At 37.1% G+C, this 27,500-nt stretch overlaps 1 protein-coding gene across 1 annotated transcript in view; it reads right to left on the bottom strand.

Annotated features, from left to right (window-relative positions):
- Nucleotides 1–27,500, bottom strand: part of LOC113115753 (mannosyl-oligosaccharide 1,2-alpha-mannosidase IA-like) — a 161,500-nt gene that overhangs the window by 62,097 nt on the left and 71,903 nt on the right. Inside the window, exons 2-3 of the mRNA XM_026283334.1 lie at nucleotides 23,502–23,598; nucleotides 2,595–2,710 (exon numbers count right to left, since the gene is read on the bottom strand). Of these exons, the coding sequence (XP_026139119.1) occupies nucleotides 2,595–2,710; nucleotides 23,502–23,598 (213 nt within the window). The remainder of the gene's footprint in view (nucleotides 1–2,594; nucleotides 2,711–23,501; nucleotides 23,599–27,500) is intronic.

Below are 27,500 nucleotides of genomic sequence, written 5' to 3'. Positions count from 1 at the left end.
GAGGAAAAGTGTTAAAATATTAATATCGGTTTTAGATTTATAAATCGGTGCAGCACAAATACTGCCAATCATTTACTCGGACGAACCGACACAAGCTAGCGTGTTTCTCCGAAAGAACTAATGGGGCAATCAAATCAGAGACGCTAATAAGAAAATGCTTCTTGGAGAGCAGAAATGACCCTTTATGCTGAGACTGTGAATCACATCAAAAAACCAAGCGTCATTCCCCTGAATGCATTCATTCTCTGACAGCATCCATGCTGAACTCACAAACTGTTTATTCCAGCCCACGAGCAGTCATTCTGCTCACGGATGCCGGCTATTTGGAAGACAAATCTCACCGTCGTTTTACAAGATCCATGCTTCGTCACATTTGACTGGCTGGATCTGGAAAGTCATTCCTTGTTGCTCTTGTCTGACCCGATCGCAGCCCTCAATCTCGCCCACCTTCGCCTCCCGACGTCCGATATTGGACTGCAGACTGAGTTCTACACACATATACATATTTATGAGCTACAAACGTCTCAGGGAAGCAGGAGAGACGTAACGAGCCACTTAAGAGTCTGACTGGTATCGGCGGAGGAGCGGAGGAAGAAACAGAAGAAGTGCTGAATATAAACTTCATAATTTACACTACGGCATATGTCTAAATTCGCAAAATATTGTTTTAAGTTATGTTTCTATGCAAAGGAAGATCGATGATGAAACAATATATACAAAATTGCAAATTAATTCACTAAATAAATTGAATAATATTTAAAGTAGTTAGATCACAAAACTTTCTCTGCAAAATAGATAAGCTAAATTTACAAAATATTATGTGATATTATTTAAATAACATTTTAAGTAGTTTGTCCAAATATTCTCTACTAAGATATATGCATGAATAAAATAAAAACTTATTATAAATAAATAAACAAATATAATCAATTATATAATCAAATGTATATTTAAGTAATATTTCAACATTTTTCATAAATTTTGATTTAATTCTAGTGAAATTAAATTCACAAAGCATTCTGGCAATATTCAATAAATATATATAGCAAATATTATTAATAAATAATATATAATAATTTTAACAATATATAATAATTATTAAAATAAAATAATATTTTAAGCAATTAGTTTTATATTTTACTCTGCATTGAATACATTATTAAACAAGCAAATAAATACATTTGCAAAATATTGTCAAAATTTTCTAAAAATATATTCGAATCATATTTGATATTATATTTTGTTTTTCTCCATAAAGACAGAAATACCATAAAGTAACCAAACACACACACATCACAAAAATTCCCTCTAAACATATAGATTAAAAAAAATGAACAAACAAATCAAATTAATAAATATGCACAATATTCTGTCATAATACACTAAAAAACCCTGAAAACAGAAATAGTTTATCACCTATTTGGGGTATGTGAACTGACACTAGGAGGCGCTGGTCAAACGGTCACAGTTAAGGTCCAGTGCCCATCCACTGATGGATCTGGCTCTAAACTTTTGATTTGTTGAGAATAAGTCTCTTCCTCACTCATACAGACACATCGAGTGCCATCTTCTGCTGCGATTAGAGACTCTCTGGCATGGTTTCGCAGTCATAGAGCATGACGGGCGCGCACTGAAGTGCTCTGCTCTCCATCAGTGAGCAAATTGTCAGCTGAAGAGCGAAGACTGCGGCAGGAGATTGACTGAAACACATCTCTCTATGACAAAGTGTGCAGAGTAAAATCTACACGGCGTGTCTTTATGACAAACTCACCATTGAACCCCTCAGACGCTTTACTGCTACGCCACTGGACTCTGAGATCATCACATGAGAGAGAGAGAGAGAGAGAGAGAGAGAGAGAGAGAGAGAGAGAGAGAGAGAGAGAGACTGTTGCTGGTCCTGCCATAGAGAGCTAACTACTGCACGACTCTGTGTGTTTGTTTGTGCTTTTGTAAAATCAAGAATTTAGTTAATTGCAATTCAAAGAAATTCAAAAGGTTACATTTCATTAGTTTAACACAACTACAAAATAGGCAAGATATCATAAGCTGCTTCATGTTTAGCTACAATCCAAAGCCATTATGTTCATAGGGCTAAATTATATGAATTTTGGGCTGCGGTAGAAGAACCATCACTTTCACCGACACTCAGAAAAGACCAATCATCATGTACACGCACCACCGACACGGCATTCAAAACGGCACTGGTGCCTTTAATGAACTGCTTCAGGAACGATCAGAGCAGTTTTTGTCCCGTCTTGCGTCAGAATGCAATAAGAGCGATCACAGGTTTAACAAGCCGTTTTACACTGTCACGAATCTCAATCTCAAGAGTGATGAAATTCAAACTTCTAGTCATCGAAGTAGAAAAGTGCAAACTAGATCAGCCTCTCTGACACACTATTATCCTGGTGGCATCCATTCAGAACCTCTTTATATCCACAAGTGTGTGATCCGGGCCAAAACCGTCTCAATTCTCAGGACTGGACTTCGGTTTGATTCTGGATCAATAGAGGGCTTTTACACAAGTGCATGCCATTCACAGCTACTTCAGATCTGCTGATCCACAGAGAAGCAACCCAACTGTGTTTGCTCACCGAGATCAGGTCCAGGTTGTTTTGGACCCATTCCTTGGCTTCCTCATACTCCTCCATCAGACCCATGATGTACAGCGTGTCCAGAGAATCCACGATTGAAGCTCCTCGGAGTCCACCTGCAAACACAACACAACACACAATGCATCTTTACATTTCAAGAGATATAGAGCAGTTCTCAACTGGTTCTCAATGTAAAACAGTGGATTTCCCATCAAAGCACTAGAACTGTTTATCAGTTTAATTAGACAATGTCTTGAGAAATGCAACATGCTAAATTACTTTTTTTTTTTAAATGGCCTTTCATGCAGTGTGTAACAAGTGAATGGAAACATCCTGCAAAGAAGTGCACGGTTTAAAAAAAAGTTACAACAAAATCAACGTGTGCTCTTAAAAGGAAGGCACTCTTCAACATACAGTGCTTTTAAAGGGTTAAATCACTGCTTAGTCGATCACTATTCTTTTAAAGCAAGTGCTAGATGTGATCTAAACATTAAAATAGGACAAATTGTTGTGACATATGCATCTTTTTCAACTTTTGCATTCAAGTTCCACATTGTTTCAGTTCGTGCAACTGAGCTACAAGAACGTTGCATCTCTATTTATTCAGGTTGAGATGTTGCACAATGTTAAACTGACCCTTCGTTATGGCAGAAATTAAACAAACCGTGCACGGGTCTCAAACAACAAAACATCCCGTCCCTTACTCCCTCGTCTCACACGACGAGCCCCACGACTCCAGAGCTTTAGCTGCGTTTCATTTCAAGTTATTAAATTCACTTCACATCCTTAATGAAAAATATTCAGAGGCTTTCGTTTAATGCACTCGACCTTGAATGAGTTTGCTGGAGCTTCACCTCCTTTAATGTAGAAAATGTGCACAAAACAAGCTCTTTATTGCTTCAGGAAAGTGCCGGGAGGTAGTCAGCCCATCACACAAAACACATATCATATGTACAGCACAGCTGACAAACGCTGAAATATTTCATTCGTCCAAATGAGGCAACATAAACGATGTGTTTCAACCTCAAAACGCACGCAGCGTGTCGACTCCCAAAATCCCCGCCGCTGCACATTTAATGAGCATTTCAATTAGGAGCTTAAGAACTGTGAAAAAGAAATGAAAAGCAACACCCACAGGCCACAGCCTTCCCCATGACCTCCCTAGAAATACTGCGAGAGGATCTGAAGAAACGGGTGCGAATGAGACGTAACCTAAAACGAGCCCAAGGCGTCGTGTGCCAGTGTGATAATGTGATGCAACGTTGAGCAATGCTGCATATATTACACGCTGATATCAAGTCATGCTGAACAAGAGCACCAGCGTGTGTACAAAACCAGGTCTAAAAGTGAGGGAATAACTGCAAATAAAAGAGGAAAATACTCTGAAATGCTTCGGGCTCCTGCAGGTAAATGCAGAAGTTACATCAGTTTGGATGCATATGAAAAACAGCTCTGCCAGCACAAATAACGAAGGAAACGTGGTGCGATAAGAAGAGAGACCTCACAGTTTGTGTGACCCATGGTGTGAAAACAGCTATAAAATCATAGAAGCGCTTGCATTACTTCTTTATAAAGTCACGCACCAAATCCAAAGCCAATTTTACGTGCAGTTGGCAAGTGTTAATTCTGGACAGTGTGTGTAAATGTTTTTTAAGTGTAAAATATTCAGTGTAAACAAGCCGAATTATGTGCAAAATACTATTTTATAAATCTGTTCTATAAATTAACAGATTAATAATAAAAAAGAGAAAAGGCAATGAAAATGTGGAATGTGAAATAAATTACTAAATACATTTTTAAAATGTTAATTTTTAATATAAATGCAACTAAAAATAAGGTAAAACATTACAAAACAAATGACAAAATGCATTTAAACATATATTTAATTGACATTTTATTATATGCAAAATCTTTTTGTATATAAATCTGTTTATAAATTAACAGATTCATTTAAAAGATTAAAAGTGCAAAGGCACAAAAACATAATTTAATAAATAATCGTGCAGATGCATTAAAAATAATTTACAACAATGTGGAAAAAATTACAATAAAATACATTTTTTTATAAATATACATAGGCTTAGACACAGAAACATGCAGAAACAATGCATAATCATGTAAAGATTTAAATAAAATATATGCATACCTATATTCAAATATGCATTTATTTGATCAAAAACAAATACAGTAAAAATTGTGAAATATTATTACAATTTAAGTTGTAATAAAGAAGTTTCAACTTAAAGAAAGTTGAAAAGAACATTCATTTGACTCATTTGTAACATCATAAATGTCTATACTGTCACTTTTGATCAACTGAATGCATCCTTGATTAATAAAAAGTCTAATATTATGTATAAATGAAGATTTCCATCCGCATCTCTTCAGGTGTAAATTCTATAAATCAGAAGATGGATCGTGTTTTAACCAAGGCTCATGAAAATATGTTTTCTGCAACACAGTTATTATGTATCTTTCCACATGTTTCACAGGTTCGATATGTGACCCTGGCATGCTTTTATCACTTTTTTATGTGTTTTTATTACGCTGCTTGAGGTACATATTGTAGCTATTAGGAATCCACATATATGACAGAATCCATAACTCATGCATATGAAGCTGCATAAGTGACGACAACATTCAAAGGTCACACAGGATGCTAAAATTGTTTTGAAGTCACAACACAATATTCTGCAAGTAATCGTGTGATAATCAAGCTTTATAAATCGAAACTCTGTTCCTGTAAATCATACTTTGTGTGAAAAGCAATAAAAGTTGTTGGAGTTTTACTGCCTCTAGTGTTTCAACTGGAAACTGCAGAGGTACGTACTTCCAAACACAGCCAAACCCCGAACACATGATCTGCTCTTCATCCTCTCTGCACTACATCAATCTTCTTTATCAGTTCTTATCACGTCGGACGTCCCAGGAGCTGTTCGTCGTTCCACATTTCCCTTCCCTTCTCTCATCACAGTCCTTCTTGACCTCTGACCCTGGTCTAATCCCGATCCGGGTCGGCTGATGAGGTCAGCAGCGCTGTGATCTCCTGCAGTGATCACGATCCTCTCATTAGTGGCACAGAGCCGAATGCGATCACGCCAGACTCTGGAGACTTTCAGAGCCGGTCGGGTTTAATCTGAGGCACAGACGGTGAGCTCTTCTACAGTATCTCAACGCATCTCCACATCTCTGTCTCAGCACGGGACTTCAGACAGGTCTGGGAAACACAAAGTCAATCCTAACCCTTCGGACGAAGCACATCAAGAGTTGAGCGTTTATTACTTGTGCTCTTTGTGATGTGCCTTCAATTCTTGCTTTCTGTCTGTCATCCAGTGTATCTCAACTAATCTAGTGCCGTTACTGTTAATCAAAACTACTCTAAACTACCACAACTAAACTATTCATAAAAAAAAATAATAATAATAAAGAAATTAAATAAATAAATAAATATATATATATATATATATATATATATATATATATATATATATATATATATATACACACACACACAACAAAAAAAATTTCATTTAGAAATGTTGCCTTGGCAAAAAAACAAAACAAAAAAAGTCCAGAATAGCTGAAAAACCAAAAATTTTACATTTAATTTAAATACAAATAAAAATTTAATTTTAAAATGTAAAATTTTATAAAGTTAATTTTAATAAACAAGATATGAATAAATATTAAATTAATAAATATATTAATACATTCTATAACGTATAAATACAATAAAGAAGTAAATCTGATTTAGAGTATGGCTGTGCATTTATTGAATGAGCACTGTGCAATGTCCGAACTGATTGCACTATATTTTCAGTTTTTTTTTTTTTTTTTTTTTTTTTTTTTTTATGTGAAATCATTTTCTAACTGTTTTAAATTCATTTTAAATAAGTCAATTTTTTTTTATAAATTTAAAAAGTTTTAAAATTGCTTGTTTTATTCTTGTTCTTCATGATTATTTTACTTTCTTTTATGTAAAGCACTTTGAATTACCATTGTGTACGAAATGTGCTATATAAGTTCACTGTCCCGTGAACTGCCAAAATACAGACAGCATGTTACTTGTCCCACAAGAGACAGTAATATATTGGATCACTGTTACACCACAATAAAGGATGCATTTCACTCTGTTCCACGAGCAGCTTTGGGACGTTCTGATCACCTTCTGGTTCATCTAATACCGTCCTACAGGCAGAAACTAAAATCAGCTAAACCTGTATCAAGGACTGTAAAAAGATGGACTAATGAAGCAGAGCAGGATTTACAATCTTGTTTTGACCTCACTGATTGGAGTGTTTTTGAAGCTGCTGCCACCGATCTGGATGAACTCACAGAGACCGTAACATCATATATCAGTTTCTGTGAGGATATGTGTATTCCTACAAAGACTCAACTAATTTACAATAATGACAAACCGTGGTTCACTGCAAAACTCAGACAGCTCCGTCAGGCCAAAGAAGATGCTTACGTGAAGGGGGACAATGTCTTGTATAAACAGGCTTAATACACATTGGAAAAGGAGATCAAAGTGGCAAAGAGGAATTATTCTGAAAAAATAAGGACTCAGTTCACTTCCAACGACTCCGCATCAGTGTGGAAAAGTCTAAAGAAGATCACCAATTACAAGACACCACCCCCCAGCACCGTAGAGAATCAACGACTGGCAGACGATCTGAACGAGTTTTACTGCAGGTTTGAAAGAACACCCATCACCTGCCCTGAACGCCTCCCCACACAACCATTCACACCCTTCACAACTCCTGCAACCAGCCCTGAATGCCTCTCCAAACTACCGTTCACACCATTAACAGCTCCTGCAACCCATCCTGAACACCTCTCCAATCAAGCACTCTCACCATTCACACCTCCTGCATCCCCCCTCTCAGGTGGGGCACCTGCAATTCAGATCAGCGAGGATGCGGTGCGCCAGGTCTTCCGGAAGCAGAAAAGGAAAAAAGCACCAGGCCCAGATTGTGTTACACCAGCCTGTCTGAAATCCTGTGCTGACCAGCTGGCCCCCATCTTCACACAGATCTTCAACAGATCGCTGGAGCTGTGCGAAGTCCCTTCATGCCTCAAACGTTCCACCATCATCCCCATCCCTAAGAAACCCAAAATTACAGGACTAAATGACTACAGGCCTGTGGCTCTAACGTCTGTAGTCATGAAGTCATTTGAAAAACTGGTGCTGGGCCACCTGAAGGACATCACTGGACCCTTGCTGGATCCTCTTCAGTTTGCCTACAGAGCAAACAGGTCTGTGGACGATGCAGTAAACATTGGACTGCATTATGTTCTGCAACACCTAGACAGACCAGGGACTTATGTGAGGATCCTGTTTGTGGACTTCAGCTCGGCCTTCAACACGATCATCCCAAACCTCCTCCTGCCCAAACTAAATCAGCTCTCCGTGCCCACCTCCGTCTGTCAGTGGAACAACAGCTTCCTGACAGACAGGCAGCAGCTAGTGAGGCTGGGAAAATACACATCCAGCACCCGTACAATCAGCACCGGAGCTCCCCAGGGCTGTGTTCTCTCCCCACTGCTCTTCTCCCTGTACACTAATGATTGCACGTCTAAGGACCCCTCTGTCAAGCTCCTGAAGTTTGCAGATGACACCACACGCATCGGCCTCATTCAGGACGGTGACGAGTCTGCTTACAGACAGGAGGTAAAAGAGCTGGCTGTCTGGTGCAGTCTCAACAACCTGGAGCTTAACACCCTCAAAACAGTGGAGATGATCGTGGACTTCAGGAGAGACCCCCCTGCACTCCCCCCACTCACCATCATGAACAGCACTGTGACTGCAGTGGAGTCATTCAGGTTCCTGGGCACCACTATCTCTCAGGACCTGAAGTGGGACATTCACATTGACTCCATTGTGAAAAAGGCCCAGCAGAGGTTGTACTTTCTCCGCCAGCTGAGGAAGTTTAACCTGCCACAGGAGCTGCTGAAACAGTTCTACTCCACCATCATTGAATCCATCCTCTGCACTTCAGTAACTGTCTGGTTCAGCTCAGCTTCTAAATCTGACCTCAGAAGACTACAGAGGGTAGTCCGGACTGCTGAGCGAATCATCGGTTCAACTCTCCCATCTATTCAAGAACTGTACTTATCCAGAGTGAGAAAAAGGGCTGTCAAAATCACTCTGGACCCCTCACATCCAGCACACTCCCTCTTTGAACTGTTGCCATCTGGTCGACGCTACAGAGCACTGAGCACCAGAACGACCAGACACAGGACCAGTTTCTTCCCTCAGGCAATCCATCTCATGAACAGCTGATAATAACGGCGGACACACTACACTTTATATTTATATACACACACACTTTATTTATCTAACACACATACTTAGCATACACTTAAATTTTGCACACAATATATATGTACATACATAACTTCATTTTGTAATATACTTGCCTACAATTGTCATTTGTATATTGTTATTCACTCTCTACTTATTTGTATTTTTTATTCTTTATTATGTGTTTTATGTTCTGTCGCTGTCATTCTGTTGTACTGCGGAGCTTCTGTCACGAAAACAAATTCCTCGTATGTGTAAACATACCTGGCAATAAAGCTCATTCTGATTCTGATTCTGATTCTGATAAATAAACTTGCCTTGCCTATTCTGTGTTTTGAATGGTACAGTACACAATACACATATTATATAAACAACTCATATTATATGTAACCTGCCCTCAACGATTTTTGGGGTGAAATATGATCTGTGACTGGCTGCATAAAATGCTCAGAGTAGTCTTATGAAGTAAACATCTATTTTTACCCCCCATTAAAGTAACTTAAGTAATAATAACCTCAGTAAGTTACAAACAAACAGACTAACAAATAAATAAATAAAGTTACCCGTTGGCTAACTGTTATAGTGTGTCAGAGTTATTAAGATGGTGTTAAATAAGGACGGGTCGAATGACATCATTCGACTTAATCACTTTTGTAACAACTCAGTCTAAACAAACGCCAGTCATTATCAGAAGCACATCGAATACACAAAAGATCTCCGAGCCGTTCCTTACATCTACTAAACAGATTACAGTCACATGTGACATTGATCTAGCGTCGCTCTGCTGCGTCAGCAGTGTTTGTGAGCTGATGATAAACTGCTTTCTGAACAAAATGATCTTTAATGCAGTGCGCTGCAGGCCCCGGAGGCTCAAGTGTGGAGAATTACTACTGAAAACAAGATGCATTTGAGTAAATAAATGGTCATTTTTCATTTTGTGTGAAAATGATTCATTTCTAGATTAATTAAATAGACATAAACAGAAGGGCTGTTATTCTGACGCAAACACATTGCAATGTAATTTTAGCACCACTGACTTACTACTAGTGTCTTGCAATTTAGTTGTTTTTGTCCTTTTTTTTATTAATTTGCTTTTATTTTAATAACAAATTTGCCTACATAGTTCTAGATTTGATTTATTTAGCCGCATATCATAGCCTAAATGTTACGACATCTAAACAATTACATTTATTGAAATAAATAATTCTATTCACCGTTAATAAAACACCTGATGATGATGGGAGCCGACCTAATGTTGTGAAATTCAGCTCGAAAGGAGTAACAGCACAATGAAGATGCGATTGTAACGTTCACAAATGTAGCTTTCGTTGATACAAATATGAAAAAAAAATACTTTTTAGTTCTTAAATATTTGATGTTTTGTTTGATTTTGGAGTTTAAATGAGACCTGGACATGTTTAAGACGAATAATTTTGACTGGTTCCATTGATATTTTTCATCATTTAATGACATATTTATATGTTTCCGAGCCAATTTAGTAGTTTTGCAAGAATCACAATGTTAATGTTTGTAATATCTCAATATCTTCATGCCTTACAGTTGCATAATATAGTTTGTGTAGCAATACAAGTAACAAGCAGATGAGATTGTATATATATTGTGGATAATTATCCAGTTTTATATAAAGAGCTGGGTGATAATATAGTGATAAATGACATCGAGGATCTGATGGAGCTGCAGTAAAGGGTTCAGTCATTCACGCTTTAAGGTCCTCGTTTTCTCTTTTCAGATAAAATGAGCAGGTGACAGGAAATAAATCAAATAAATGCATCAAGCTCAAAAAAGACTGCAATGGAAATGTGCACAATAGACCTCTTGATTGGTGGAAACTTCAGTTAATTAGCTCTCGATGTAAAACCAGCTTGCAGATTCACCTTTAATTTCACACTTTGATATGAGAGATCAGTACAACTGTGAAAACGGTTGCAGGAACATATTTACAGCCTAAAAACATCATTACATCCATTCGTTACTCCATAATATCAAGCCGTCTGGCTAAAACTTGTATTTTTAATTTCCCTTTTAATCACAAGTCCACCTTTTCTTCTTCTTTCACCCTTGTTTCAAGAAGACTGTATAAGTGTCATCAAGTTTCGAAATGACATCGGAGTGTTTTTAGCAATTAAACATTAAACCCACTTAATATTGAACTCATTTTTACATTCAAAATCATATTAGTATGATTTTTCAACATAGATGGATCAATCATGGATAAAATCGCTTTTAAAAATGAATTAATAACATTGCAAACATGAGCTCTTTATGAATATCTTGTTCATTTTCTTTCCATTCAAACCTTTTAAGTTTATGTGTTTGAGTCTGACAAGTGTATTTCTGAAACACTGTTATATGTTAATATATTTTTATTAAATATTTAATATAAATTGTTGATATTTTTCCATATGCTCTCACATAAACGTTTTTTATTTAAATTGTAACACAAGGAAATTAATGAGTTTAAGTAGCTCCTGCGTAACTGGAACCTTAAACATAAACAGAGGAAAAGTGTTTGAGCTAAAAACGTCTCTCATGGTCATCAAGGGGCTTCTGGGTAATACTGGTCAACAGCGATTAGTGAGCGCAGTAGATAAGGCCATCATTAATACCAGACGTCATGATGAAGACATGAGCTCGTCGTCAGCGGACTGAAATATCCCACAGTCCCTCATTTCCCTGTTGACTTCTGATTTCATCACTGTAACAAATTCTCCAATCTCCTTTAATCCTGGTGCTCCGTCGTGCATTCGTGGCCAGTTTCTCATTATCTTCCTCGTAATTCCCGAGGGATTCCCTGCCGAACTGCTTCCTTATTTAATCCCGCTGTTTTTATCCACATACTAAAAGTAAATACAGCGTTTTCTGTTTCAACGCAAGCAGATGGATACAAGTGCAACAGGCTAAACGTTTTGATGGATAGCAATTAAAAATTGGAGGAAATAAAATCTCAGGAAAAACATTTGAGAAACAGAAGACTTCAGACTGAATTTGCTCTCCATTTGATCTCACTGCTACAATTACTAATATAACAAAAGCGTCAGATCTCAATAGTGTGATTTTGGATAAACATAAAATCACATCTGAGTAAAATGCAACAACAGATGACTAAAGTCAACAGATCTTACTAATGGACCAATCAAAAAAACTGATTCTGCCATCTTTCTAAACTCATATTAACCCCCCTTTAAGATCTCAACATGAGTAGATGGGGCCACATTGACATCGCCATATCTCTGGGATTAAACCATACGGACACTTAAAAATTAAGATTACAAAAAATACATTTGTTAAGAACCAGAATCTGAAAGGACATTAAAATATCTTAAGCATGTTTTGAGTAGCATGCATGCAAACTTTAGGAAAAAACCTTTTTAGTCTTTTTAAAGGGTTACTTAATGCAACAAAGATTGCTAAAGTCAGACAGATTTTACAATTAGACCTATCTCTGTGTAAAAATAAAATAGGTTCTATCAAGTACGTACTTCTGCAAACTACAGCATGTGTGTGTTCCTTGCTATAATGCATACCTTCATCTTAAGTCACTTTGGATAAAAGCACCTGCCAAATGCATAAAAGTACATGCACTTTAAGTGTAAAGTCTGTGAGATGTTATAAAAACTCTCTGTGAGCACACGATGGCTGCTAAATAAGTATGTGTATGTACAGTAGGGCAGATGGCCAAAACACACTGAACAGATGGTGAACCTGAGCTGAAAACAGCCAATGCCTATAATAAAGCTCATGCTGTTTGTATATATGTATGTAAATGGCAAATCCATCCATCTTTCATCTATCTACCCAACTTTTGATCCACTTATTCATCCATCTATCATCTATCCATCCATTCATCCACTCATTTATCCATCATCTATCTATCTATCCATCCAACATATTTCTATACACATCTATCCATCCATCCCTCCACCCATCTACAGTGTATATCAAACACCCACCCATCTGCTTGTCTATCCATCATCCATCCCACCATCCATTCACCCACCCACCCATCCATAATTTATCCACCTACCTATCCATCCATCCTTCCATCCATCCATCCATCCAACCAACCACCAAATGATCCATACATCCATCCATCCACCCACCTATTTATTAAACATCCACCCATCCTTCTATCTATCTATCCATCCACCTATCTATATATCCTCCACCCATCCCTCCCTCCCTCTATTTATTAATCCACCCACCCATCCATCAATCAATCCATCCCATCTACAGTATATATCAAACACCCACCCATCTGTCTGTCTATCCATCCATCCCACCATCCATTCACCCACCCACCCATCCATAATTTATTTATCCACCCTCTTATTCATCCATCCATCCAACCAACCACCCACCCACCAATTGATCCATCACCCACCTATTTATCACACACCCACCATCCTTCTATTTATCCATCCACCTATCTATATATCCTCCACCCATCCATCCCTCCCTCCCTCTATTTATTCATCCACCCATCCATACATCATTTATTTATCCACTTACCTATCCAACATCCATTCATCCAACCAACCACCCACCAACTGATCCATCCATCATTTATCCATCCACCCACAAACCCATCTATATATCAAACACTCAGCCATCCTTCTATCTATCTATCTATCTATCTATCTATCTATCTATACCTCCCCTCTATTTATTCATCCACCCACCCATCATCTGTTTATCCACCCACACATCCATCCAACCACCCACCAATCGATCCATCAATCCATTATCTATCATCTATTCATCCACCCATGCATTCATTTATCCATCCATCCATCCATCATCAATCTATCTACCCATCTATCCATCCAATATCCATTTATCCTCCCTTCCATCTTTATATCAAACACACACCCACCCACCCAGCTGTCTATCTATCCATCCACCCATCTATAAATCATCTACCCATCCATACATCATCTATTTATCATCATCCATCCATCCATCCATCCATCCATCAATATAGACCTTGTTTTTCTTTTAAATTAATTTTAATTCAACTTTTTTGCATTCAAATTTGAACTGTAATTCTGCATCCTGTTTGATTCCTCAATTCAAATTCAGTACAGGAAGTGATTGTGACTCCATGCTGTCCTGCAGAGATCAATCCTCCCACAGCATTCAGATCGTTTCCAGCTCTTTCCACCTTCCTCAGCAGAACACAAGGTTTCGTGGGAAATGACGGGGCAGTTTACGCAGCAATAAAACGTCTTCAATAAAGCACAGTTCTTTGCTGACAAAGAAGTTTTAGCAGACGTTTTTCAGGGATATGGGAGTCTGAGATACACAAGCAATGATGTGCTGATGTACAGTATTAACTCTTCCAAATCAGTCCTCACCAAATGAGCTACGTGCCATGTGTGCAACCGTCATCGGAAAACTTTTCGTCTCAGCTTCATTGACTTTCTTTAACTAGTCCCTTTGAGCATTGATGTTTTAAAGCTAAAGTCCTTCCTGACAGGGGAGGAAACTCATTAAAAATGTTTTATAGATCTATTAACATAGCCTTCCTGAAAAGTCATGTGTCTGTTGTCAATAATGCACCGGTGTCAAACCATGGGTCAAACTAATCAATAACTTGAATTCCACTCGATGCCCATTGGCCGATTGATGTTGGTCTTTGGCCCCAAGCTGAAAAAAAAAGTAATGCTGCACAGAAGTCTGCTGTGAAGAATGCAAAACCTACTCAATCAAAAAACAACAAAAAAATCACTAAAAGTCTCAAGTGGTCTATAAACTTCACAGATACACACGAGTAAAGGTCACTAGACCACAGTCCACTTGATATGCTTCATTCACACTCTGAGATCTGTGGGGTCATTCCTGTTATGCAACATGTTTTGAACTGAGCAACTGCAAAAAATGCTTCAATTTTGTACACAATGGCAATAAAATTACCAGGATGCAACTTAAAAGGACAGAAATAGAGTGAACATTAATAATTGCATATATTAGAAAATTAACTTGTAGATTATTTTAATAATCTATTAAACTTTTATCATTTTAATACTGTTTATTTTTATTATTATTATTATCAAACAGGACTTGGCAGGCCATCACTGTGAGCAAGAGTCATGCTCTTAAATGACTTGGATAAGATGGTTTAGAGTGAAATAAACAAATTATAAAATAAAAAAAAACACTGATATTTGTTTGTGATGCACCATTTTAATTCTAAACTTAAATAAGAAATATTAAAGTATTTTTGGTAATTATAAAGCTGAAATAACATCATATATATATATAAAAAATATGAAAAATATTAACTTAGATTTTTTTTCAGAAACTGAACTCTAAATGAAATAAAATAGAAATACTTTTTAAAAACAAGAACTAATAAAAAAAAGGACTGAATATTTCCTAACATGATTACTAAAACTTAAATTTCTCACCATTTATAATTCAGTAATTCAGACTTTTTTATGCACTGTTGAGTTTATCTCACAATTCTGAATTTCTTCCCTTGTAATTCTGATTTTAAGATTGTGAGAATTGCAAGATATAAACTTGCAATTTTAAGAAAAAAAAGGTGAGATAAAGTCGCAATTAGCTTATATATAAATTTTTTCCTTGGAAGAAACAGGCGTCCATAACAAACACTATAATGGCATATAATAAATAATACTATAATAACATGCATTCAGCAAGTGTCAAATGCAGTGAACTGTTACTCTCTAACTGAGTCTCCAGAGACAAGAAGAGAACCAGTGGAGGGTTTAGGAAATGAGATGTGATTAAAGGACACAAGTGTGATAAGAATGGCAAGCACATGCTGGGAAAAGCAAATCTACAGTTACAGGAAACAGACGTGAGATTGGAGCGGGCTGTTCCTGTGACCGGTAAACTGGTGTTCCTGTCAAACCAGCATGTTTAACGACAAGCTGGATGCATTTAATGCATGACGTACAGTATGTTATTGACCTACATCTTACAGCTGTGAACATAAGGAGCTGCATCCAGTTTTAATCTGTTATTGTGGGTTATCAGTGACAGAATGCGACTAGTTAATGCTAGTCAAGACAACTAACCTTACGCACTTGTGTTTTTCTACATGCAACGTGATGGGAAAACTAGAGCAGATGCAATGCAATGAGCTCCCAACAAAATACAATGAGCTCCTCTAAATAGAAACAAGACTTATTAAGTTGCATTGCATATCTTAATTAAGTTGAGTTTTTAATAACACAATAACATGACATTACACATTTCATCATCTTTATCTGAAATCAATCTAAAAAATAACTTAAATCTGAAATTTTCATGTCAGTTGTGCTGTTTATATATATAATAATATATATATATATATTTTTTTTTTTATTAGAAGCAAAAAAACAAAACAAAAAAGGAAAACATTGCAAATCCAGTGCATTTGCCAGTGCAAATACATTAAAAAAAGCCAGCAGATGAGAAAACTGAAACTTAAAACTGCATGTCATATGACGTGTTTTTTTTTTTTTTTTTTTTTTGCCTTGACAGCATTAATCACCATCTCCTTTCTTTGGAAAACGGAAGCTGCCTAAAATAACCTCTCAGCTCTTTTAGTGTTTCATGGAAGAAAATAACACTGTGTCAATGAGGACTATTCATTTATCTTTATTTGTAGGGGCGAGAAAAGCACACTTTACTCGTAAAAGACCATTTTTACATGTTTTTAACGTCCCACTTACAGTCTTTCCCTCTGCTGCAGTTCTCAAATCTCATTTATGGCTGTTTTCATATCACACGCATTAATTAATGGCGTTTTAACTGAATGCAAACACATTTAAGAGAGGCTTCAAATGGAAAGATTATCAGTGAATAACAACTTCAAATTGCACGTCGTAATGACACATGCATGACTATCATTATGCTTTTGGCTTTTCTGAAGCTTGAAACCATAAATCATCATCAACTTTCCTTGGAAAATAGAAGCTGACAAAAATAACCTCTAAACTGTGAACTGTGTTTCACGGAAGAAAAATAAATAAATGCGAGGTTAGATCAACATCAGGACTTTACATGCACTTAAATGTTTTTATACGTACATTTAACATGCACGCATTTGAAATGCATGTAAAGTTTCCAAACTATTTGGATTACACAGTTTTAACAAACTAATAAACTGTGATTCATATTTATTAGCCATACTTAAACAAAACCAGTTAGATTTCTGCAACGCAAAAACCATAGCATAGTGTATTTAAATACTTTAGTATTTACAAATAACAAACTATGCTATGTTTTTTAGATTTTATTTAGATAATCTGTTATGATCCAGATGGGGATCGAACTCAGGTATGTATTGTGTATAACCTTGGCACTAACCACTACTCCACTGAAGCAGGTATCCCAAATGCAGAGGAAATAACCAAGAGGCTCAGAGTCTGACTCCTAAAGATCTTTACTCAAAACAAAACAAAAACTCCGTCCTTAAATGTCAGACAAGAGAGAAATCCAAAGCAACACTCAACAGAAGACAGCTAATTCTCTAACCAAAAATCCTTGGCAGCATCAAACTCAAAAAGACTTTAGGACTGAACAAGAACAATAGTCAGTGAGGCATTTAAATAGGGTGTGCAATTAGCAAAGAATCAATACAGGTGTGCTACAAGTCTCTAATAAAGAGGTGATCTGGGGTTGAAAGTACGCCATCCAGTGGTGAAACCAGGCAGAACATTACAGAACCCCCTCTTTTAGGAACGGCTCCTGACGTTCCCAACAGCTGGGGTCGGGTGGAGCCGAATGAAGTCCTTAATAAGACTCTTGTCCAGTATGTGGCGAGCAGGGACCCAAGACCGCTCCTCTGGCCCAAATCCCTCCCAGTCCACAAGGTATTGACGTCTTCCACGAACCAGCCGAGAGTCCAGTAGCCGCCGGACAGTGTATGCCGGCTGGCCATCGATGATGCATGGTGCTGGGGGTGGCCTGGTGGCAGGAAACAGAGGGCTGTATTTAACAGGCTTTAAACGTGAAACATGAAAGGTGGGATGAACACGTAAGGACTTGGGTAGCAGAAGACGGTAGGAAACAGGATTTACTTTCCTTATAACCTTGAATGGTCCTATGAACCTTGGAGCCAATTTTTTTGACTCCACTTTGAGGGGAAGGTCCTTGCTTGAAAGCCAGACTTTCTGCCCTGGACGCAGAATTGGTGCTGGTCTGCGCCGACGGTTGGCCCGTTGCTGTTGTAGCCGTGAAGTCTTAAGAAGCGCAGCCCGGGCCCTCCTCCATACCCTGCGACAGCGTTGAACCAGATGTTGGGCAGCTGGGACTCCAACCTCAGACTCCTGCTCAGAAAACAGAGGAGGTTGAAACCCATATTGACACTCAAAAGGTGACATACCCGTTGAGGAATGGCGAAGAGTATTGTGTGCGAATTCCGCCCAAATTAGGTGTTTACTCCAGGACGTTGGGTTGGATGAGACCAGGCATCTCAAAGTTGTCTCAATTTGTTGATTAGTTCGTTCAGTCTGTCCATTAGACTGGGGATGAAACCCTGATGACAGACTGGCTGTAGCTCCAATCAGCTGGCAGAAGGCCTTCCAGAACCTGGAAGCAAACTGGGGACCACGGTCTGATACAACATCTTGGGGAAAACCATGCAACCTAAACACATGCTGCAAAACAATCTCAGCAGTTTGTGGAGCTGAAGGAAGTTTTGGGAGTGGTACAAGGTGGCAAGCCTTTGAAAATCTATCCACCACTACCAGGATCACTTTGTTACCTTGTGAAGGTGGTAGGCCAGTTACAAAGTCCATAGAAATATGTGACCATGGCCGAGGATCTTTGACTGGGGACATTTCTAGAAGTTTCAGTGCGCTCTCTACGCCTCTCTCTAAGGCGATTGTCCAGTCTAATGGCCATATCAATCAGGGATTCTAGGTCTGTCACAGGGTCCCGGGCTGCCAATTCGTCCTTAATATCATCAGCCAGCGCCCGAGTGAATGCCACAGTAAGTGCCTCTTGGTTCCAGCCACTCTCCATAGCTAGAGTTCGAAATTCCACAGCTAGTTCAGCAACACTTTGAGAACCCTGGGTCAACTGAAGTAGGCGGCTAGCAGCCTCACGTCCACACACAGGATGATCAAACACTCGCCTCATCTCCTCCATAAAGCGCCTGTAATCTGAACAAACTACTGGTTGTGGAGACTGCTCCCACAAGGCAGTTGCCCAGGCAAGGGCTTTCCCAGATAAAAGTGTAATAATATAAGCCACTTTACTACGTGCTGTTGGGAATCTATTAGGCTGCAATTCAAAGTTCAAAGAGCACTGGGTGAGGAAGCCCTTACATCTGCCGGGGCTTCCATCATACCTTTCAGGATGAGGAAGGTGGACATCTGAACCTTGCACTGCAGTGATAGGAGGTGCTGGTGGGACCTGGGGTTGAGACTCAGCCTCCTGCTGTGGGTTTGAAAGAGACTGAAGATGATGTAGGATTTCCGTGATTGCCTGACCCAGCTTTGAAACTGCCACCTCTTGTTGTGCAAGTACTTGTTCATGTCGTTCCATGGTGGCTGCCTGGCTTGAAACAGCAGCAAGGATGCGCTCTGCATTTGATAAAGGTTGGTTCTCCTCTGCTGGGCTTGTATCCATGGTTCAGTCCTACTGTTATGATCCAGATGGGGATCGAACTCAGGTATGTATTGTGTATAACCTTGGCACTAACCACTACTCCACTGAAGCAGGTATCCCAAATGCAGAGGAAATAACCAAGAGGCTCAGAGTCTGACTCCTAAAGATCTTTACTCAAAACAAAACAAAAACTCCGTCCTTAAATGTCAGACAAGAGAGAAATCCAAAGCAACACTCAACAGAAGACAGCTAATTCTCTAACCAAAAATCCTTGGCAGCATCAAACTCAAAAAGACTTTAGGACTGAACAAGAACAATAGTCAGTGAGGCATTTAAATAGGGTGTGCAATTAGCAAAGAATCAATACAGGTGTGCTACAAGTCTCTAATAAAGAGGTGATCTGGGGTTGAAAGTACGCCATCCAGTGGTGAAACCAGGCAGAACATTACATAATCAATGCATTTATTATGCATTTGCATATATTTGAAAAACATGGCTCTATTGTCTATAAAACAAGCAGTTTTAAATTAGTTAAAATGTTTAAACAAATCAGATTTATTGATGGTGAATGTATTAATGACTGACAAATATGCATCACATTAAAAACTGTATACAGTTTTATATGCAACTGAAATCTGAGTGTGTAGAGCTTTGTCTAAATATGTAGTTGTTTCTCGGTTTAGTGAGCTGAAACATCTCGTCTTGGCTGTGTCTTTGACTGCGAGAGCCAGCTCGGTTTAGTTCCTGGAGTTCATTCTCATCCGGTTGCCAGAAGAGGCCGAGATGCTGGAGGTCACATGAAGGTCAGCTCTGATTGTTAGTTTGTCTCAGTTTTGGTGAAAAGCGAGCGAACGTTTCCATGGACACATGATAAATCGAGTTTGGCTTCATTAAAAATCCCACAATGCTCTTCTGCGTCGGCGCCTCCAGACCAGACACAGGGGGTGCAGGGGCGGATTTGGAGACGGTCCAGGGTCAGAGTGTTGCACATTCCAGTCGGCATGTAGTGCATTTGTTCTTTCTGTCTGAAAGCATTTATAACAGACGCAGCATTCCCATTCCAAACTATTGTTTCCCACTGGGCTGGAAACAGGGATTGGCTCACAAATATACGAGCGATAAATAGTAACAAAGTATTTTAGTAACAGCTTAATCCAAGGGCTAATTCTCACTGTTAAATAGTTGCTTATTAGCATGCATGCTACTTACATATTGTGCTTTATTTTGCATGACTTAGTGTATGCAATTTACTCTAGTAAAAAGGAGTACTAAATATTTTGTACTTGATTGTGTATTCCGTCCACCACTGGTGATACACAACTTTAACAAAAGCAAAGATTTAGGATGGTTTGCTATTTGAAGAGCTCACCCGCCTCTAGCTATTCCTCTTCGTTTTCTAACAGGAGTGCTTTAAATGCATCTGAATCAGCAGTATGCAAATCCAAACTCGCAGCCAGAGAAACGTCTGAACAAACTGAATTACATTAGCACATTTAGTGCCCCTTGACAGCGTCTGGAGCGCATGGGCTCTGACAGCGCTGTCATTGATTAGGTGTTACAAACAAGTTTGTTAGGAATGCATGGATTTAATTGAGAGTGCATCTGCAGGTTTATCCTACCGATTGATTACAGGTCCGATGCAATCGATGAACTTGATCACAAGAAGTGGAGAGAAACATTAAGATGCTACTCTGACAGAATGATGTTTATTAAGGCGGCATCGATATTACTATTGCTCGTATTCAGGGTCAGAGATGTGTTCAAAGCTCAATTAAAAAAAGCAGTTTCAGTTTTTATCTAATTATGTTATTTAATTTTTTAAATCTTTATTACAGTTTCTTCAGAACATGTAAAAATCGAGTTATTTTACTTCATCTTTTGAACGTTTTATGTACAAATAAACAGAGTTTGAATTCATCAATAACTTGGGTTTAAACTTGAATTTGTTCCGTTTTGTGTATTTTGTTGCAAAGGCTCTATTTAAACTTGAAGTCCTGGATTCAGGTTTGACGCAGTATTTATGTCTAGTTGCATACTGAAAAGAAAATGTTACATCTACAGCTACCAAAACTGAAGCCTAAGACATGATGCTTTTGTAGCAAGCATTGCACACTCCTTCAGGAATTGCAAATCTAGTTTTAATGATCTAAAACCTGTGCATCACTTTTATGATGAATACAATTAAGAAGAAAATCAACAGAATGCTGAATAAATGCAATACGGGAAAATATGGGAGAAACATGTACAGCTAAACTGAGGTTGCTGTTGGAAGAGGTGTTAGTGCGGCCAGCAGGGGGCGATCACCCCGGGGTCTGTGTGGGTCCTAACACCCCAGTGCAGTGATGGGGACACTACACTGTTAAAATGCAAAGTCTTTCGGATGAGACGTTAACCCAAGGTCCTGACTCTCTGTGGTCATTAAAAAACCCAGGATGTCATTAGAAAAAGTGCAGGGGTGTGACCCCGGCATCCTGTACAGATTCGACCCACTGGCCTCTGACCATCATGGCCAGAAACGTGTTGTATAAATGTAAGGAATTATTATTATTATTTACTGGTTGCAATGCATTTTATTCTGTTTTGAGTCTGTCATGCATTTGCAAGTTTTTTTTACATTGCCAGTGTGTTGCAATGATACATTAATATATGTTTATATTAAACATAAACTAACCATAGCCATGCTATAACTTCATATCTAGCTCGATTTATTCGTTCTAGTTTTCTCTGGCCCATCTTTTTAGAAAAGTGTTTAATTGTGCTTATTTTGCATGACTTCAAAATCACACACACACACACACACACACACACACACACAGGACCTTTGATGCCTTCGACAAGCAATATTTATTGGATCAAATGTCAGAAAGCAAAGTGAACTCTCGGCATCAATTAAATGCCACTATTTAGACAGATTCCTACATTTACGGCGGCCCTACAGATGTTTGGTGATTAGGTGAATATTTTATCAGTTTCCCCCTCTAATACACAGCAAATTTACAACAATTATAATTTAGTTTTTAATGATTCATGACCAACCATTACATGTACTGAAAGAGGTCCATTTTTGCTGCTGCAGTTCATATGTGAAGTCTCTTCTGCTCACTGACGCTGCATTTATTCGATCAGAAATACAGTAAAAACAGTAAAATTCTGAAATAGTATTTAAATGCAAAATAGCTATTTTCTATGTGAATATGTGTTAAACTGTAATTTATTTCTTTGATGCACAGCTGTATTTTCAGCATCATTCCTCCAGTCTTCAGTGTCACATGATCTTCAGAAATCATGAAAATACAGTATGCAGATTTCATAAATTAATTTGGATAAACACTTTTGGTTTCACGAAGATCCATTCAGTCAAAGAACCATCTCTTTCTTACCTTTTCATAATCTGAAGAACCTTGATTCGCCACTTTTGTGAAACACAAAGATCTTAAAGGTTCTTTAAGGAACAATTTAGACAAAAAGGTTCTTCTATGGCATCGTGAAGCACCTTTACTTTTAAGAGTGTGTTTAATGTTGCCTAATCGTGAATCTCATCTGTGCATGATTAATAGATGTTGTTTTTATCATCAGCCACCTGTAATCTTAAGTATGAGCCCTAATAATAGCACTAGTCAGCATTAGTTTTGTTCTTTCGCTCCCATGTTAATACTATTCATTTCCTGTTCTCCGCTCTGCTTTCTAGTTTGCTTCACAATAATGAAAAATAAATGTCCCGAGCGTACAGCTTCATCAGAACAGGTACTGAATATGAAAAAGAGCCAAAGAAAAAAAGACAAGCATTAAAGGGAATATTAGATATGAGAAGGTACAGTAACATCCCAGTGACTTTCAGTATATCCGCCTGATTTCCACAAGTCGGATAAATGCGGATGCAATCTTCCCTTTTCACAAAATGACTAATTCAAAGCATCTGATTTTTAATTCAGTCCTGCGAGACGAGACAGAAATGCTTTTGGTTTCAAAGAAAATGACATAATGCTAGCTGAAGAAAGCATAATGTCACTCACCAAACATATTCCCGATGTGTCCGTTCCTGGTCAGAGGTCGGAGTTCATTCTGTCCCCAAGCGTAACGTTTGTAGTTGTCCCAGGCAAACTTCATCATCTGCGAATGCAAAACAAACAGGTTCAGATCTGTGAAGTCACAGATACTCATATTAAACATCATCTCAGGATGCAATTATCTCCAAAGCCAAAGAATCAGAAAAATATGGGCTTTTACGCATTAGACGATGATACTTCTGGTGAAGCGAAGCATGGATGAAGCATAGAAGAAATATGAGGATGTTATGAATGACACAATAAAGAATTGAATCATGTTTCATAAGCTCTATTTGTTAAACGCTGTCATAATTAGCTGTGTGGTAGTCCTGCAGGATCACATTCATCAAATGCATACAGAAATTCATGAGCAGACAGACGATGTCAAAGAAATGGACCGTTCCCTACATGCATTAATCAAGAAAATAATTCATAAACGCATAATCATTGTTTTCTCGTCACCTTTAAGCATTGCACGTTTAAATGAGTTGCTTTGTTCTGTAAGTGTCTTGTCTTGTGTTAAACAATATTCTTCTCAAAACTTGACTTAATTACATTGTTTAACTGGTTTAATCATTTATTGTTTGCATATTGCAATTTATAGTTATGCATATGCATTATAAATGAAATAAATCTAAATACACATTTAAATAATGCATATAAAAAAACTTGCATTATGCATTGATCAAAAGTGACAGTAAAATATTTATAATGTTACAAAAGTTTTTTTATTTTTAAAAGAATGCTGTTGTTTTGAATGTTCTATTCATTAAATGATCCTTAATCCTTATTTAATTATTAAAAATATTCACTTAGAAAACTGTTTTCAACACTGAAATTAATCAGAAATGTTTTATATCAGAATGATTTCTGAAGATCATGTGACACTGAAGACTGGAGAAATTATGCTGAAAATACACAAGAATAAAAAATATTTTACAATATATTCATATAGAAAACGGTTATATTAAATTGTAATAATATTTCACTTTTTTTTTTACCTGTTTTACTGTATTTTTGATCAAATAAATGCAGCTTTGGAAAGCAAAAGAGACTATTTTTTTTTTTTTAAATCAAATCAAATAGTTTTACTTCACATTTAAAATTTTCAGATATCATATATAATATTGCACAAAAAAAAGTTTATAAAATTGCATGTCTGCATTAACGACACAGCTCTCTTAAAAACTTGATTCTGATTATAAAGGCAAATGTTTTCACTCATGCACTGATTAAATGTTCATAGTAACACTAGACAATTAAAGTGTTCATTAACTTGACATCTATGCTTCTAGGAGCTAAACTTAAAGTTAATTCTACACCTGTTATGTGCTGAATGGGTCTGTATCTGCTGCTTCTGAGCTCAGCGGCGCTGGATCTGTGCAGGTTTGAGCTCTGAATGAGTGTTTCAGCACAGAAAGCACTAGAGAAGCTCTGTATGAAGCCCAGCTGCCACCAACAACCTCCACAAGCCACGCTCCGAAAAAGACTCGCTTCCCTTGAGGAGGAAGCCAATAACTGATGTGGGATCGCCTCCAACAACGCTATAAAAAAGGCTTGCGACGTGATAGGGAATTATTCTTATTTGAGCTCGACGTGAAGGAGCTAACATTAGTCTATATAGTGACAAAGTATATTATATTTGATTCACAATAGACAACATAACTAATAAAAATGATGGTTATATGCAATATTATAAGGAAAAATAACAATACATTGTCTTATAAAACCTCTTTCAAAACAGAATTAAATGTCTTTAAAAAATTAAGCAATTAATGCAATTAATTCATCAATAGGCAGGGCATGTTTAATGAGTTTAATTACAAACATAACATTATAAATAATAACTGTATACATAACACTAATTGGATACAAAAAATATAAAACATATAAAACATTTTCTATTTTGTGCAAATTTATACTACATTGTATATGTGTGTGTGTGTGTATTCATTCATTATTTATTTATATGCATAACCATTTATGACAATTATTTTATTTGCTTTATGCTTAAAGACATTCATCAAGCATAAAACAGGATCTATCCATCCATCATAGAATGTCTTAAAAGATTAAGTAAATAAATATGATATAAAAGTAATAATATACATAAATTAGCTAAATATCCCACAACATGATCTTTACTTATTATCCTAATTATTTGCAATGTAATGTTGGCTATTGCTACAAATATATTCATGCTATTTATAACTTCACTCTTACTTCTGACCATAAAGAAAATAAAAATATTATAATAATAATAATAATAATAATATGTCAATGGTATATAAAAGTAAATACTTAAGTCAATTTTCAATAGTATATAAAATGGTGCTGTCAATCGATTAATCGTGAATAATCGCATCCAAAATAAGTTTTTGTTTACATAATGTGTGCATTTTGTGTATATCTATTATGTATAAATATATTAATAGAAACACTTGCATGTATACATTTAAGAAAAATGTGTTTATATATTAAATATATTTATATATAATATATGAAAATGAATATAAGCGGTTTAAACACCATGAAATATAACACTGTACACATACAAACTTGTATTTGGAGATAAAGTGCAGCCATGAAATCCAGATGGCACTAATAAAATGATTCAGAGACATTCGGTGAGCTTGTAAATCCAAGGAATTATGATTCGCAACCTGTGCGCTACAATCACAATTTGCATGCAAAAATGAACAAGATCGAATCTCACACAGAGAAGGCATGCCTTTATGAAGATGTAAATGTCTCAGATGATGAGCAAATAAAGCCATTACAGAAACATTCAGTGTATTTCCAGCACATGAGAGAATGCATTCCCATGTCTGACACTTTGATCAATTGCTCCTCGCTGTGATACATCTATCTTAAAATTGCATAAGCCTGTCGCAAAGTCCCTGTGTGCAACTGTAAAACAAAAATCCGCACACCGCCTGTTTTTGCATGGAAAGAGAGAAATATATATATATATATATATTGTCCAAATGGAAGCATAATGAGTCCCCGGCGTGCAGCATGTGATTCCCAGATGAGATGAAAGCGAGACGCAGACATTAATAGGCTTTTATCGGGTTCAGCTCTTTCATCCCGGGGCTCATGGAGGTAACAAACTTCTGGAAGAACAAACACTGAACCTGACTCATGTTCCAACCCACGATCAAAACAGAAAAAGACATTTTATTGTGCTAAAAGATGATGAAATCTATATTAAAGGTGTTTATTTATTTGCATTTTTCATTACTCTTTTTTTTACTGTATATACAGTAGGTTGACAAGCGAAATGGGCTTTACCGCCGCGCATACCGCCGCAGCGGTGCCGCGGCATTAACTGTATACTATAACATCTTTCCATTTAATAAACCTATAGGTATTTTAATAAATCTTTGGTTATTTTATTAATTTGTATAAATAATCAAAGCCACAAATAGGCTACACGTCACCGAACGTATAGAAATGACAGAGCTGAAAATAATTATTTACATGAGACACAGAAAAGAGACTTTTATAGTGAAAATAACCAGTATAATTTAGGTACTATTATAATTTGTATTAATATTTTTATTTGCTTTTATTTTTAGATTTTCAGTTTTCAGCTAAAAATGTAACACATTCATTACTAGTTCAAAAGTAACTTCTTTCAAAAGTTATATTATGGCATTATTTACTACTCCCGGCTAACAGTAAATAAGTACATTAATAGTTATAGGTTACTTTTCCATTGCACCCCAAAAACATGGTAAATGCATACTTGGCTACTAGCTGAAACAAAATAAGAAACCAGGTGCACATTATGGAAACAAAATTGTGTTATTTGTAAACAACTGTGCACGTTTAACTGCTTTCTTACAGTATTTTGCATTTTCATTTCAGTTGAAGTTTAATTAATTTTTATAAGTATATCTATAGAGTTTTTATGTCAGTTTTAGTTTGAGTAATGTAATGTAATGTTACTGCTTGTTTATG

Source organism: Carassius auratus, chromosome 16 (genome assembly GCF_003368295.1).
Source record: "Carassius auratus strain Wakin chromosome 16, ASM336829v1, whole genome shotgun sequence".
Taxonomy (NCBI): domain Eukaryota; kingdom Metazoa; phylum Chordata; class Actinopteri; order Cypriniformes; family Cyprinidae; genus Carassius; species Carassius auratus.
This window is presented reverse-complemented; position numbering and strand designations above follow the sequence as displayed.